We start from the raw sequence: 14,823 nt of genomic DNA on the forward strand, positions 1-14,823 counted from the left end.
CAATGTACAACCAGATAAGCTCTGCCTCCAACATGAAGTTGTTACTTCCAGTGACAACTTTGTGTTTTCCAAAATAAAAACTACCCTTAGCATAAATATGTATCCTATAAAAGGCGTGTTTGAAGAAATTGCCTTTACCCTTTCCTGGGAAAGAATCACAGAGGATCATACTGGATAAAACTATTGAGAGTAGAATTCAATTGCAAACTTTGTGTTGTCAGAAGAGAATTGTTCAATATTGAACAAAACAAAATGAAACCAAAACAAAAATATTGTCCTTTATCAAATAAGTGTTCTGTTATTTCTTCGCCTTTGCTTTTTGATTTGTTTTTTATTATAGCAGAGAAACTGGTCCTCACTAAATTAATTGAAAGTCCCAAAAGGAGGAGGAGAAGGATAGAGAGACAAATAATAAAAGACAGAGTCAGAGAGAAGATTGTTTGAACAGCTGTGAGAATGCAAAAATAAATAAAAAAACAGAAAAGCAAACCTTTTGAGATGAAAACAACAAGAGAAATGTGGAGAATTGGAAGACCAGCATTAGTTGCAATTATCTGTGTTAATACTGTGATTTAACTGTAGGAATTTTTTCTTGTCTTAGATATCAATCAGTTCTGAAAAACAGTTTCAATGTTTGGCTCTACACACTGCCATTTGACCAGTCTAAGATTGAAAATCTGCAGTACAGGCCAGTTTTTTGTTTATTTTGATGTTTGTGCCATGCATAGCAGTACTCAGAGTTTACTCTTGGCTCTGAACTCTGGGAACCATATGGGATGCCATGGATAGAAATCAGATCAGCCACATGTATGGCAAATGCTGTACTATCACTCAGGCCTCAATATAAAGGCCAATTTTGACCACAAGAGTGGAAGAGATCTCATAAAATTCAATGACCCATCACAAGAAAAGTGGATTTAGGCCAATCAGAAACAACTGAAGTTCGCGTTACCATTCAAACTATATTTTCAAAGAAAGAAATCAATTCCCTACAGTAATATGTTCTTCTTCACAGCCATATAGCTAGTCAATGATGGACCAGAAATAGAACATCACTTTCGCATTTTCTGGGCCCATTCTAGGCTCATTACATTTTCTTCATTCATACTTCTGCATATCCAGTTCTAGTAAGCCTCTTTCCAAAAAACACAATAAAATCTTGCATTATCTCTTCATGCTGTGGAGTGGGATGATCTTTGAGAGATAGATCAATAAGTTAAATAATCATTTTGAAGATTGTAAAGATGTCATATAAATATCCTGAGGATGAGCAGTTACCACAAAACTGAAAAGAGAATTCTACTGTGAGTGCCTAAAACCAATACATAAGAAAATGACATTTTAATCTCAGGGCTTTGGCAGCTTTAATGATGATTTCAAATGCATTTCAGACAATTTTTCCAGGTTATTTATGCTGTGAAGTGTTCTGTCTTGTGAAATGTCAAACTGATCACTTTTTCAGTGAAGTTGGTAGTGGTGCTTTTCTTTATTCTAATGGACTAAATATTTCCACTGAAAATCTTCAAGTTCTGTGAGGCACATTGAATTTTTTTAATACCCCTAACTAATGTCTCTGAAATAATATTCAACGAATAGTTTTGCTCATAGCCTTTACATAGATTACACAGTGAAGGTGGGATAGAAGAGTTTTTAGTTCAGAAAATTCTTCCAACAACCTCAATTTACTAAGTGGCCTCAAAGTCAACTCCTTATATATACTCTTCCATGGGCCACCATATTTAAGAAATTTCCCATAGTGATTTTTCAGAGTTGTATTTTTAGTAGTATACATTATAATAAATTAGCATTTGTTTTTTCAGAGTGGAAATAAATATCTGTAGTGTTTAAGATCTTGGAACAACTTACTATGCTGAAATTCTCAACTTTACTAATTGTAATATTGCTTTTGCATGCAATACCTAATCTCTAAGAATCTCCACCTCTTTAAATTTGTAAAATGTGCAACAATAGTACTCAGTTCATAAAGATACTATGAGAATAAATTGAGTGTTTCAAACAGCGCTTTGCTCATGAAGAATGTCTTATTGTTGTTTTCATATTGATCTGTTGTGTTATATATTGTCCGTGTCTCTCCTACTCATATGATTTGAGATCTGTGAGGGCCAGAACTGTATCTATTCTTTCCTCAGCATGGTACAAAATGGTGTAGAGGATAAAATAATATTTGTGAGTTGAAAGAAAAGATGAATAGAAGGAAAATTTTACAATTTGTCAAGTGCTTTAACATGAATTGTCACATTTGAACTACTTTTCATGTCGGATGGGTGCATTCCTGTTTGTATTTTACATCAGAAAACTAAAGCTTGGAAATATTGAATGATTTGCTTAAAAAGAGATTTTAAATGGGCTAAGCTTAAACACAGCTCTTCTGACCCTAAATATCATTATTACTGTTAAATTTTATTTATTTGTTTTTCTTCTCTAAATACTATAGATTTTTCTGTAAGCTTGATAAGTAATGTGCTTCTTCATAGCATGATTTTTGGGGGGTTTGTGGTCAGACCCGGCCATGTTCAGGTGTTACTCCTGGCTCTGCTCTCAGAAATCATTCCTGACAGTCATGGGGGACCATATGGGATGCCTGGATTCCTACCACCATCTGTCCTGAATTGGCTGCATGTAAGGCAAACACATACCACTGTGCTTTCTCTCTGCCTCCCATAGAATGATTATATAAATGATTTCAAGTTAAGGTAGATAGATTACCTTAGTCATTTTCCCAATGTAAGATGTAACAATACTATTATGTAAATATTTAAAAGAGTATTCAATGGAGCTTATTTTGTGACATGATTACAAGGAAAAGTTGAACAAAATAACTTAGCAAGGGAGAAAAGGGATTTATAAAAGTAATAGACTTTGAATTTCAGACAATTTTTAATTCCAAGAAACTGAGGCAGACATTCTGCAGAGAGGCCTTCTATGTGATTCAAAAGAAAACATTTCACCCCAGCTCAGTGTACCTATCAAAGAGCTTGGCCATGCCACTTTGCTCTGTGACTGTACATTTATTCTAGTCAATGAGCCACATTGCAATATATAAAAAAACAACACTAAAGGTCACAATGGGAAAGCAACTCACCATGCTTAATGAGTGAAGGTGATAGTTCTGAAGACCCAGTCACATATATAGATTCTATGATAAGAAATGAAGAGAAGAAATGTTGAGGATGTTCAAGGAAGTCAAAGATCCCATAGGATGGACAGCGAATAAGACTCAAGAGGGTATGAGAGTAGAAATAAGAAAACTTCAAACAAAAATGACAAAACTGAAAAACTTGGTAGGTGAAATGAAAACTCACTGGAAGGACTCACCAGTAGAATGGCAACTTCTGAGGAGAATCAGTGAGCTCAACAATGAGCTGCATAACACCTCCAGACAACAGAAGAAGTTGAAGGAGTTGAAATAAATGAACAAAAGATTGAAAAAACATATCCTAATTTCTGACCATAAAGTTGGATGTAGTCAAACCACCTAGAGAGTTCCTTTTTAATGCATAGTAAGGTTTCTAAAATTATTGTCTAAATTTCTTAAAATATATATCTAATGTTAAATTGCTTCATATATATTTAAATTATATGTTAATTTAAATTTCTTAAATTATATAGCAAAAAAAAACACCAGTATATTTTAGAGCTATCGCAAGAGTTTCTTAAATTACTGAGGTCTTGTGAAGCATACATCTCCAATATTTTTTTTTGCTTTTTGGGACACACCCATTTGATGATCCGGGGTTACTCCTGGCTATGAGCTTAGAAATTGCCCCTGGCTTGGGGGGACCATATGAGACACCAGGGGATCAAACCGCAGTCTGTCCTATGCTAGCGCTTGCAAGGCAGACACCTTACCTCTTGTGCCACCATCCCAGCCCCACATCTCCAATATTTTACCACACATTTTCACATCTTGTCTAATGAAGTTAAGGAATTATAGCTTTTTTTAAATCTACCTTTGTATAGAAATGCTGAGTTTTAAAGGTGATAATTTTCAAAAACGATGTAGATTCCTTTTTATCTCTATCAAAAATTATAAATTCAATGAAAGCAGTAAAAATGTTAAAATGAGAAACCGCCAATCACAATGTAACTTTGATAGTATGGCAAAGAATAGTTACTCATTAATAACATTGCAATTTAGAAACATAATCCATAATAACTATTTGAGCATTATTATTGTTTTCAGTAGCTAGGCTGGGCAGCCACAGAGTAATAAGAGCAGTGCTAAGAGAAAGAGCAGTTAGCCCTAAGAGAGAATGCTAGTGTCCTTCTGTTTGAGCAACCCACTCTCCATGATCTTGCCTATAAAATGGAGGTTAGGACTCAGAAAAGTCAGCCTGAGATCTTGCACAGGTTACAAAAGTACTGAACTCACCCAGGAACCTTATAAATTAAAGGGATGCAAGTGGCACCAAAATTAAACAAAATAAAATACAGCTTAAGGGGAAAAGTTACACAGTCAAAAATTAGAGGGGTGACTCTAAGATAAGTGTCTCTTGCTTTTGCAAAGTTGGCATTACAAGCCTTTTCCCAGGCTGCATGGGACTTGGAACTCTATGCAATAAATATCTTCCTAGAGTGTGGCCAAGGAAAGAAACATTAAATTTTAGATGGTAAAAAGTTTTGCGATGAATATAGTTGTGAGGAAGAGATTTTTGTATTGGATTTTTGTGTTCCTAGAGTATATCCCTAGGAGTAAAATAGCTGGATCAAATGGGAGCTCAATTTCCAGTTTTTTGAGGAATCTTCATATTGTTTTCTATAAGGGCTGGACTAGACGGCATTCCCACCAGCAGTGAATTAGAGTTCCTTTCTCTCCACAACCCCACCAGCACTAATTGTTCATGTTCTTTATGATGTGTCCCAGTCTCTGTGGTGTTTAAATGGTATCTCATTGTTGTTTTGATTTGTATCTCACTAATCATTAGTGATATGGAGCCTTTTTCAAGTGCGTTTTGGCCATTTGTGTTTCTTCTTTGAGAAATTGTTCACTTCTCCCCATTTTTTGATGGGGTGAGATGTTTTTTGGCATGTTAAATTGTCAGTACCTTGTATATCTTAGCTATTAACTCCTTATCTGATGGGTATGGGTGAATAGCTTCTCCCATTCTGTGGGTGGCTTTTGTATCCTAGACATTATTTACTTTGAGGTTCAGAAGCTTCTCAGCTTAATATAGTCCCATTTGTGTATCTCTGCTTTGACTTCTTTAGAGAGTGCTGTTTCTTTCTTAAAGATGCCTTGAGTTTCAATGCTCAGGAGTGTTTTCCCTACATGTTGTTCTATATACCTTATGGTTTCAGGTCTGATATCAAGGTCTTTAATCCATTTGCATTTGACCTTGGTGCACGGTGTTTGCTGGAGTCAGTTATTTTGCAAGTGGCTGACCAGTTGTGCCAACACCACTTGTTGAAGAGGCTTTCTAGACTCTGGAAACAACCAAGATGCCCTTCAACAGATGAATAGCTAAAGAAACTGTTGTACATATACACAATGGAATATTATACAGCTGTCAGGAGAGATGAAGTCATAAAATTTTCCTATACATGGATGTACATGGAACCTATTATGCTGAGTGAAATTAGTTAGAGGGAGAGAGAGACACACAGAGTAGTCTCACTCACCTATGAGTTTTAAGAAAAATTAAAGACATTGAAATAATTCTCAGAATTGAGGGCTGGAATGACCAGCTCAAGATGTGAAGCTCATCACAAAGAATGGTGAGTGCAATTAGAGAAATAACTATGCTGAGAACTATAACAATGTCAGTGAATGAGGGATGTAGAAGGCCTGTCTCGAATACAGGTGAGGAGTGGAGAGGGAAGATATGGAGCTATTGGTGATGGGAAGGTAGCATGGGTGAAAGGGGGTGTTCTTGTTATGAATGAAAACCCAACTATAATTATGTTTGTGATCATAGTGTTTAAAGAAATTATTTAATTAAAAATAAATAAATTTTAGATGGTCTTTCCTATTATTATTATTATTATTATTATTATTATTATTTCCTGAGCAGATGGATCTTCTAAGTTAAGAAGGTTCAACCTTCTACATTCAGTATGACATCATTTAGTATTATAAGGACTTATAAGGCCTTAGTTCCTGAAATCATCACCAACAGGCTATTCACTACATATTTGTTTGTTTGTTTGTTTATTTGCTTTTTATTTAGCACTGCTTGGACTAGAGACAGAGATAACCCTTTTCAGTTTACATCTTGGTTTTATTACTTCCTGAAATTCATTGCCAAGGAGAATTCCCCTAAGTAAACTGCCTGCCATAAAATACTGAAAAAAGTACTACAATAGAGGCCAAAGGAATAGCACAGTGGGTAAAATATTTTCCTTGCACATGGATGACCCAGGTTCGAATCCTGGCATGAGTGCTACGGGGTGTGCCCCCCAAATAAGTGCTACAATATAGTACATGCATTATTTAATTATTTTATGGTTTTGTTTGAGGAGGGGTGTACTTGGGATAACAGCCATTGATATTCAGGACTTACCCCTGGGCATCTGTGGTGTTAGGATTAAGCATTTACAAACAACTTTCAAGGTTTTACCTGCTGTATGTAATATATCTCCAGTCTCCATGAATTTCTTCAATATATATGTTTATATATGCTGAACACAAAGCACTTCTAGGTACAGTTCCATTGAATAGTTATACTATGACAAAAAATTTTGAACTTACAGTGTAGAAGAAAAAAGTTATGAAAAAAATTGATCCAGATATGTGACAACCACTAGTGACTTACCATTATTTACCATAATGTGACTTACTATTAATGGTAAATTCTATGTCTATGGATAAAAATAATGTGAACAAATAAAGAATCAGTTATTGATATTCCTTAGATGGGGTGAGCTATTATGGAAAACTTCTCTAAAAAACATTAAATTTGGTCTAGTTATTTTTGGGAAGAACATATCTAGCACTGCTCAGGGATTACTCTTCGTTGGTTTCTGGAAATATTATGCAATATCACCGGGGATTAAACCCAGTTCTACCCCCACACAAAGCAAGCACCCTACCTACTGTGCTATTGTTTCAGTCTCTAAGACATTTAAATTTGAACAAACATATGAATTAAGTGAGCTGTGTAGGCATGCAGTGTTGCTAGAATAGCATTTCTAAATATAAAAATTAAAGGAATATCATACTTAAAATAGTAAAAATGCAATACTAGGATTGACAGGTTGTTGTTACACAGAGGTGACTGACGTCCAGGAATCATCAGGCTGATATATAAGTGAGGCTTTGAGGAAGAGAAAAATTTGATTTCCTCTAAATAGTATGGAGAGTTCTTAGAAGGTGTGAGAGGGAAAGGCAGGCATAATTTTAATTTTCAAAAATTTATTTTGATTACTTAATGGATACTGATGTCTAGGGTATAGAAGTGATAGAGGTAAAATTGCTGCAACAGTTAGGAGACTAATGTGTGAGTCTAGGCAAAAATAAAAGCTTGTAGAGGGTAGGAGGTGGTGACAAGAATTCAGCTTTGGAAGATAATAAAGTTCTCAACTGATTATTTCCATTTTGGGAGGAATATGAGTTCATGTAAAGAGAAGAGAATAAAAACATTTGAAAAGGGTGGAAGAGACATAGGTTGGGTCTCAGAGAAAGAAAAAATGAACAGACTAAGGAGTAATGTTAGATTATGAGTGAGTCCTATTAAAACTAATCATCATAAGACTATCAGGAGACAAAACTGCATGCTGTGTTTTTCTAGAATCACTTTCAGTTCTTCTGGGAAGGTTTCAGTTAAAAGGAATAAGGGATTTTATTAGATGACTATGGCAAACAGTGAGACAAAAATGAGATTACATTTCTGGATAGGAATACAAACTACATTGATGAAAGTGAAGGCATGTAGTGGCTGTGGAAGTAAAATTTGGAATTGTCTTCAACTGATCAAACTTTTACTGTAGCAAGGTATAGTTCCAGTTCTGTGTTCTCTAAAGTTTGTATATTAAAGTCTTAATGACCAATTTTATGTTAAAAATGTTTTAAAAATTTGAATCACTGTGTATTACAAAGATATAAAGGTATTTATGATTGAGTTTTGAGGTAATATTTTTTATAAGTAATAGATGATGGCATGAGAATAAGGCCCTTACCATGACTTTTTGCCCACATATGAATAGATCAGAAAGGTTCCTTTCTCTCTTTCTTGATCATATAAAGAGATAGGTAAATTGGTAGGTATGTAGATAGATAGATAGATAGATAGATAGATAGATAGATAGATAGATGATAGATAGATAGATAGATAGGATAGATAGAGTGATAGAATGATAGCTTGATAGGTAGATAGATAGGTAGGTAGGTAGATATATAGATAATAGATACATAGAAAGATAGATATGTAGGTAGATAAATAATAGATAGATATATAGATGATAGATAGATAGATAGATAGATAGATAGATAGATAGATAGATAGATAGATAGATAGATAGATAGATAGATATAGATAGATAGATCTGTAATCCAAGAAGATAACCCTTAATACAACCTGACCATGCTAACACCCTGGCTCAGACTTCTGACTCTGGAAACATGAAGAACAAATGTTCTTTACTTCAATTTCTAGTTTAAGGTATTTTGTTATAGCATCCTGAGCTATACCCAAACAGAATAAGCATGATCTCTAAATAAGTGATCTAAATAAAATCTAAATAAGTGATCTGTAAAATTGGGTGAAAGCTTGCCTTCATTGGCTGCAAAAGCACATTTCAGACTTGTTAGAAATACATAAAAATGGGTTATTTTACTCATGTAATGTGGTTGGCATTTATTGTTTCTCTTCATTATATCATCTGACACTTCTGGGTGGCCAAAATAACCACAAAATTAAAAACAATTAATCAAGCCATCTAGAAGGTGGAGGATTTGAGACTATATGTGTCCAAGGAAGGTCTTCCTTTCATGGTTGATAATGCACAAATAGCAAGGATCAGAGAGGCTGGGTGTGGTAGTGAGGTTAGATCCAGCTCTGCCTGACCTTTGGGGATCAGGCACCTCAAGAAGCTTCTGGGTCAGCTGCCATCCAAACATCTGATAATAAATATTTGTCACTGGTATGGAGAAGCCCAGGAGGATCAATGACAGACATCCCTGGCAGGGCGGGAAGGCATAATTCCTGGAAACAGATCTTCAATGAGTTTCCAAAGTGTCTTATCAATTCAGGGTGATTCCTAAATTTCAATCTCTCCCAGGTGAGCTGTGTAAATTAGTGGGCTTGAGTCCCTGCCCTTCAGCAATCCTCAGAGGCCAATCACCTCTAGAATGACATAGAGATGCTTCCCAGGAAGGTATGCAAGGTGCACCTAGAGAAGCTAGAATGGCTCCTGCTGCAGAATTCAGGGGCACGTCCCCACCCCACCCCACCCTTTTTTTTTTTTCCTTTGCGAGTCTTGACGTCAAGACTCTGACAACCGTGAAGCCAAGCAAGGGAGGTGGAGAGCAGCAGAGAGAGAGTTACAAGGGAGGGGAAGCCATTGCAGCAACAGCTTGGAGGAGGAGGAGGAGAAGGAGGAGGGGACTGGAACTCTCTAGAAAAAAACCCAGAGTTGGAGCCAGAAACAGGGAGGCAAAGGACCTGCGACTTGGGGAGACGCCGAGTTGCTGCAAAGAGGGGCGGAGAGAGGCAGGAGGGGGTGCTCGCTGCATGCAGCGCGCTGGCTCCAGCGGTGCCCGCGGGGAATGTGACATCAGTTTCTCGGGGCGCTTGCGGCTGGTGGAATCCGCTAGCCGGGGCTGTTCTGTGCCCACCACACCCGGAGCAGGACTCGGACCCCGGCGGCCGGCCGGGATGTCGGGGAAGGAGAGGCCAAAGGGGAAAGTGATCAAGGATAGCGTCACCCTTCTCCCCTGCTTTTATTTCGTGGAGGTGAGTGAGTTGGCCCTAAGCCTTACTGTCATGCAGATAGAGCCTCCGGGCTGCTGGGAAGCGAATTTGGGGTCCCCTGGTGGAGGCGGAGAGGGGATGATGAAGGGTGCCAGGCTCTGTTTCCAATGCCCAAACCTCTCCCCTTCCCCCTCTAACCCCTATCATCAGTGTGTCTGCAAGTGGCTGCAAGCCAGGATGGGAACCACTGGCCATGTCATGTCTCTGGTGGTGGATGACTTGGGTGGCTTGGGGGATTTACCTTGGGGTAGTCCCTGCCCTCTTCAATGTCGGGTCCCAGGGATTAAGAAGCTATTTTGGGTTTGTGCCTTCGTTTTTGGAAAACACATCTAAAATGCAATGAGCTACCAGATGTGAATTCAAATTCACAACTGGCGTGTATGAGAGTTGGCTATGTTTATATAGTATCAGGGTTATGGACTATTTTCACATCACCCAACTAACAAAATCCTTTCATTTTAATTACTATGGAGCTCGTTTCTGTTTCTAAATTTAGGTCTGATCTCTAGGCATCAGGCCTTCTTCTTTGGTTAAGAGAAATTGCATACACAACTATATATATGTATATGTATATATATATATATATATATACCCCTATGCCGTGCATCTATATTCTTAATTTCCTTATTTATTATAAAAGTACGTGAAGTCTTTTTACTAAGTGGTTTAATCTGATTTCACATGGCTTATATATTGCATTCGTTCTATGATGAGCTGTGTTACAGATAAACAATTAGCATGCATATTATTCATAATGATTCTCCAACTTACCAGAATGCCTTATTTAAGGAAGGAATGATTTATGGGAAGGTTATCAAGATTGACAGGTAGTGATTCCATGCCCTGTGCTCTGTTGCATGGAAGACATTTTTAAGCAAGAAGCATATTAAATGATAGGTGTCTACCTATGAGATGATTTGGATATGATTCCTGAATTCATATGGTTTAGGCATAAAACTATACACTGTTTATTTCATCGTAGTATAAGGGTTGTGTAAAGCAGTATAAAACTATTGCTAAATTATAAAAGCCTTCCCCTGGCCATCTTTTTAGTCAAATATGGAGGTTTAGTACTTGTAAGTAATATATTATAGATTCTACAGATTGCAATTATGTATTAGATGGTTGTCAGCTTGCCTGTGCTAGCAGTTAGATATTGCCTCAAAACTTGGGGAAAGGAACACTGTTGGATTATTCCTGTGGATATTAGCTGTGTAAATAAATATCTCCTAGTTGTCACCAATTTTGTAAATGATTTCAATTTTAAGATGTATGTGACTTGCATAAGTGTCAGAGAAATGGTGGTGCCTCTTTTATACTGTACCCATAGATAATAAGAAAAACAGGTCTGTTTCTTTAAAGTAACTCATTCATTAACTTATTTTGCTTTCCTTTTTTTCACACTGGATTTGGATGTTATGGTTTAGATAATTTTGTTGAAAGACAAAAATATTAATTATGAAGAATGTGAATATCAGAATATTTCCATGATGAAGAGGATTTAGGAATAAAAATTGTCCTACTGGCCTTCAAGTTAAATCCAGAGGAAATCTCTGTTTATAATTGGGTTCATTATTGGATTCAACCTTCAGGCTAAATTATCCTGGGGTCAGCTAAAGTTGCTTATATATGAATTGCAGCTCTATGAATTCAAGAAAAAATACACTCATGAAATGGAATACAAACCCATGAATAAAGCATGTGCCTTTAAAACATATTTATGGGTGGCTTGAGAGATAGTATAATGGACAAGGCTCTTTTTTTGTATGAGCTGACCTATGGTTGATCCCTGAAACCCTTTGTATTCCCCTGAACCCCACCATGAGGGATTCCTATGCACAGAGCCAGGAGTAAATACTGTGTAGCCCAACACCTCGTTTCTCCCCAAAAAAGTGAAGAAAAAACTCAATACATGCATTTGATGTCTCTTCAATAAGCCTCATAATGCATTTTAAAGTGTATCTTCAGGAGCAAACATGTCACATATCTTACTTCTTTCTCAGGAGTGCTAGGTAGCCCCAAGTTATAATATATTTACTTTGATCTATTTAGGCACAGTCTACAAACTTCTTCACAGGGTGATGCATAGAACAATTATCTGAAGACTATTCTTGGATTTAGAATGAAAATGTATGGCATTGTGTCTTAGGGGCAACAGACTTGAGAAGGAAAGCCACAAATTTGTGTTGGTAATTATCTTCCTGAAACTTAAATGCATGATAAAACACTAAAGAACATCAAGAAAATGGAAGAAGACATTAGTATACAATTATTTAAGGGGTTGACAGGGTGCACTACTGAGTTCTTTGGAATGACTCATTTTGAAGTTGGGGAAAATGAGCTTTGCATATCATTTGGAGGGTGAATGCACAGAGCATGAATTAATATAGCAGTAAAATACTTTAAAGTAATGACACCCTGCTTTTTACATAGTTTTCTAAAGCACTGGTAAGTAAAATGAATGAATGATAGATAAGTGAATTTTATACCACCAAATATTGGCCCGAAGCACATTATTTCAACCCTTCACATTTATTTCAAACAATATTTAAGTTACAACAACAAAAAAAAGTAAAAAGGACCGTATTTTCAGGAAAAAGCGAATGCTGGGTGTAAAGTCAATTTAAACTTTGTCTCTCTTTAATGAGGGCAGAATCCTTTAAATTGTTATTCAAGGCCAGAGATGTAGCTCAGAGACTCAGTGGTTGAACCTATATACCTTGAATATATTTGTTGTTTGGGGAGACCATTTCCTGTTTACTTCTAGCTCAGGGTTTACTTCTGGCTCTGTGTTAAGGACTCACTTCTGGTGGAACTTAGAATAATCATATGTGGTGCTGGGGATTGAATGCCTTACCTGCATGTATTAGACCTTGAGTTTGATTCCCAGGAGCAAACTATAATATAACGTAACAGAATAGAATATGATGTGTTATAATATAAATTACTCTTTATGATAATTATAAGATATGAATAAATTTTCTAAAAGTATTAAAGGAAAAACAGTTCTCACTGATACCAGAGGAGGCTAATGTTAAGTTAGATAGATTTATGAGAGGGAAATATCAGCATGATTTGTTGAGGAAATCCTGGGTCTTAGCCTGGCTCAAATATTATCAATGGCATATCCTATATAGAATGTGTATTACTATGTAATTACTATGTATTAGAATTACTATGTAACTCAAACCAAGCCACTGACTTCTCTTATTTTTCAGATAAAGTAGGAAGTATACTGTAAAAAATAAATATATAACTTTCATATATAATAGAAAATATAACTACAGTTATTAAAATAGGAGAATAAATTATGTAAGACACAAAGAATCAATCTCACCTCAAATAGGCATACAGAATGTTTGATTAGCATCTTTCAACTAAAGTAGTGTCCTTGACCTGAATAGGTTTTTAAAAATTTTACTTCTACACTTGATCCAGGAATCAAGTCCTAATACTATTTATCTGGGAGAAATTTTCATTGTCCAGAAGTCACTTTTCCCCCAATTTCTAGAAGTGACTTGGGTTCCATGTTCCTTTTTATCTTAGTGCTTCTAAATAGGTAGGAAAAAATATCTCTCAGTATATTGTGCAGTTTGTACAACAATGATGTATGACTTTCTTTGATAAAACAGTCAAAATAAAGAGAATAAATCAAAATGCTTTACATGAGTCATCTTGTCCACTCTTCAAAGACTCTTGATAAAGAAAGAACCCATTATTATCTATGCATCAAAGAAGACTGAATTGTAACTCATAAAAGTTAAGGATCTTGTCCAAGTTTACAAGAGTTTAGAAGCCATTGTTAACTCAGATTGGAGGCTTTTGGACTGTTTCTTTCATCTTGTTGAAAGAGTATTCACATAGGCAAAATTACTTCTCGTTATTTCTCACTGACAAAGATTGGAAGATATAGACTACAGTAAGAGCATATTTGACTAAGAAGATAATTTTTCCTAAAAGCAAACCACACACTCAGATTTGGTAGACAATATATACTCTCCACACTAACTTTTTATTTAGCATCTAGCTCTCCAACTTCTAAAATCAAGTAAAATTGCCCTTGATTTCCACAAAACTCGATGTTAAATAAACATTGTCAGTTTCTAGAATTCATTCTTTTGGTTTGTGCTGTCAAGTGTTTGCTGATAAAGGGACTTAGAGTTGACAGATATTAGTATATTAATAATATATATTAGTATAGTATATTATTATGTCAAAATAATTTGATTCTTAGAAAGCCCAGTTTCCAACAAAGATATCACTTTATAAGTTTAAAGTTCAATTTTCATTTCTTGAATTGAAGAAAGATTGGCTTGTGAAAGACACTATCAAGCATATTTAGACCTTACCAAGTTGAACAGAAGTGAAAATAATAAGAAATGTTTTATGGAAGAAAATGTTTCTTTTGCCTTTTAAGTTTAAAACCATTTTAGTAAGAGGAATGACGAGAATTAGTAAAAGGTCTTTTAAGCGTAATAATTTTATATTGCATGTGATAAAGTTTTTTGTCAAACACTTATCCAGTGTACAAAACATTTAAATTGTCCTACCTGGGCTCAGAAACATAAATGTTGTGCTCATTATAAATGACTTAAGTTCAAGTAAAATCAATACACAATACAAGTGAATAGTAAAGTGTCAATTATACCAAAAAAAACCTAAATTCTTTTTATGGGAGCCATTCTGAATATTGCTGGTGGAACATTCATTGCCAGTGATCAAACCTGGGGTTTTTAATGTGCAAAACAAGAGTGCTCATCTCTCTTTTAATCTCATCTTCTTAATACATGGAAAATATATTTAAATACTATAAATTCTGATCTACATGTTAATTATATTAATCTTATTAAATAGTCTCCTGTTTAATTTATAGAAGTAGAAGAGTTGTGGCTGA

At 35.7% G+C, this 14,823-nt stretch overlaps 1 protein-coding gene across 5 annotated transcripts in view; it reads left to right on the top strand.

The window, feature by feature from the left end:
• The first annotated feature begins 9,539 nt into the window (after nt 1–9,539).
• Nucleotides 9,540–14,823, top strand: part of PLPPR4 (phospholipid phosphatase related 4) — a 158,078-nt gene continuing 152,794 nt past the window's right edge. For 3 of the 5 annotated variants that reach the window (XM_049765688.1, XM_049765686.1, XM_049765687.1), the window contains exon 1: nt 9,541–9,911. In XM_049765688.1, coding sequence (XP_049621645.1) covers nt 9,690–9,911 — 222 coding nt within the window. In that variant the 5' untranslated portion in view covers nt 9,541–9,689. Of the gene's footprint in view, nt 9,912–14,823 lie in introns of all 5 variants that reach the window. The other 2 variants (XR_007491650.1, XM_049765685.1) reach the window with 1 other exon arrangement.

Source organism: Suncus etruscus, chromosome 19, assembly GCF_024139225.1.
Source record: "Suncus etruscus isolate mSunEtr1 chromosome 19, mSunEtr1.pri.cur, whole genome shotgun sequence".
In the NCBI taxonomy this organism is placed as follows: Eukaryota; Metazoa; Chordata; class Mammalia; order Eulipotyphla; family Soricidae; genus Suncus; species Suncus etruscus.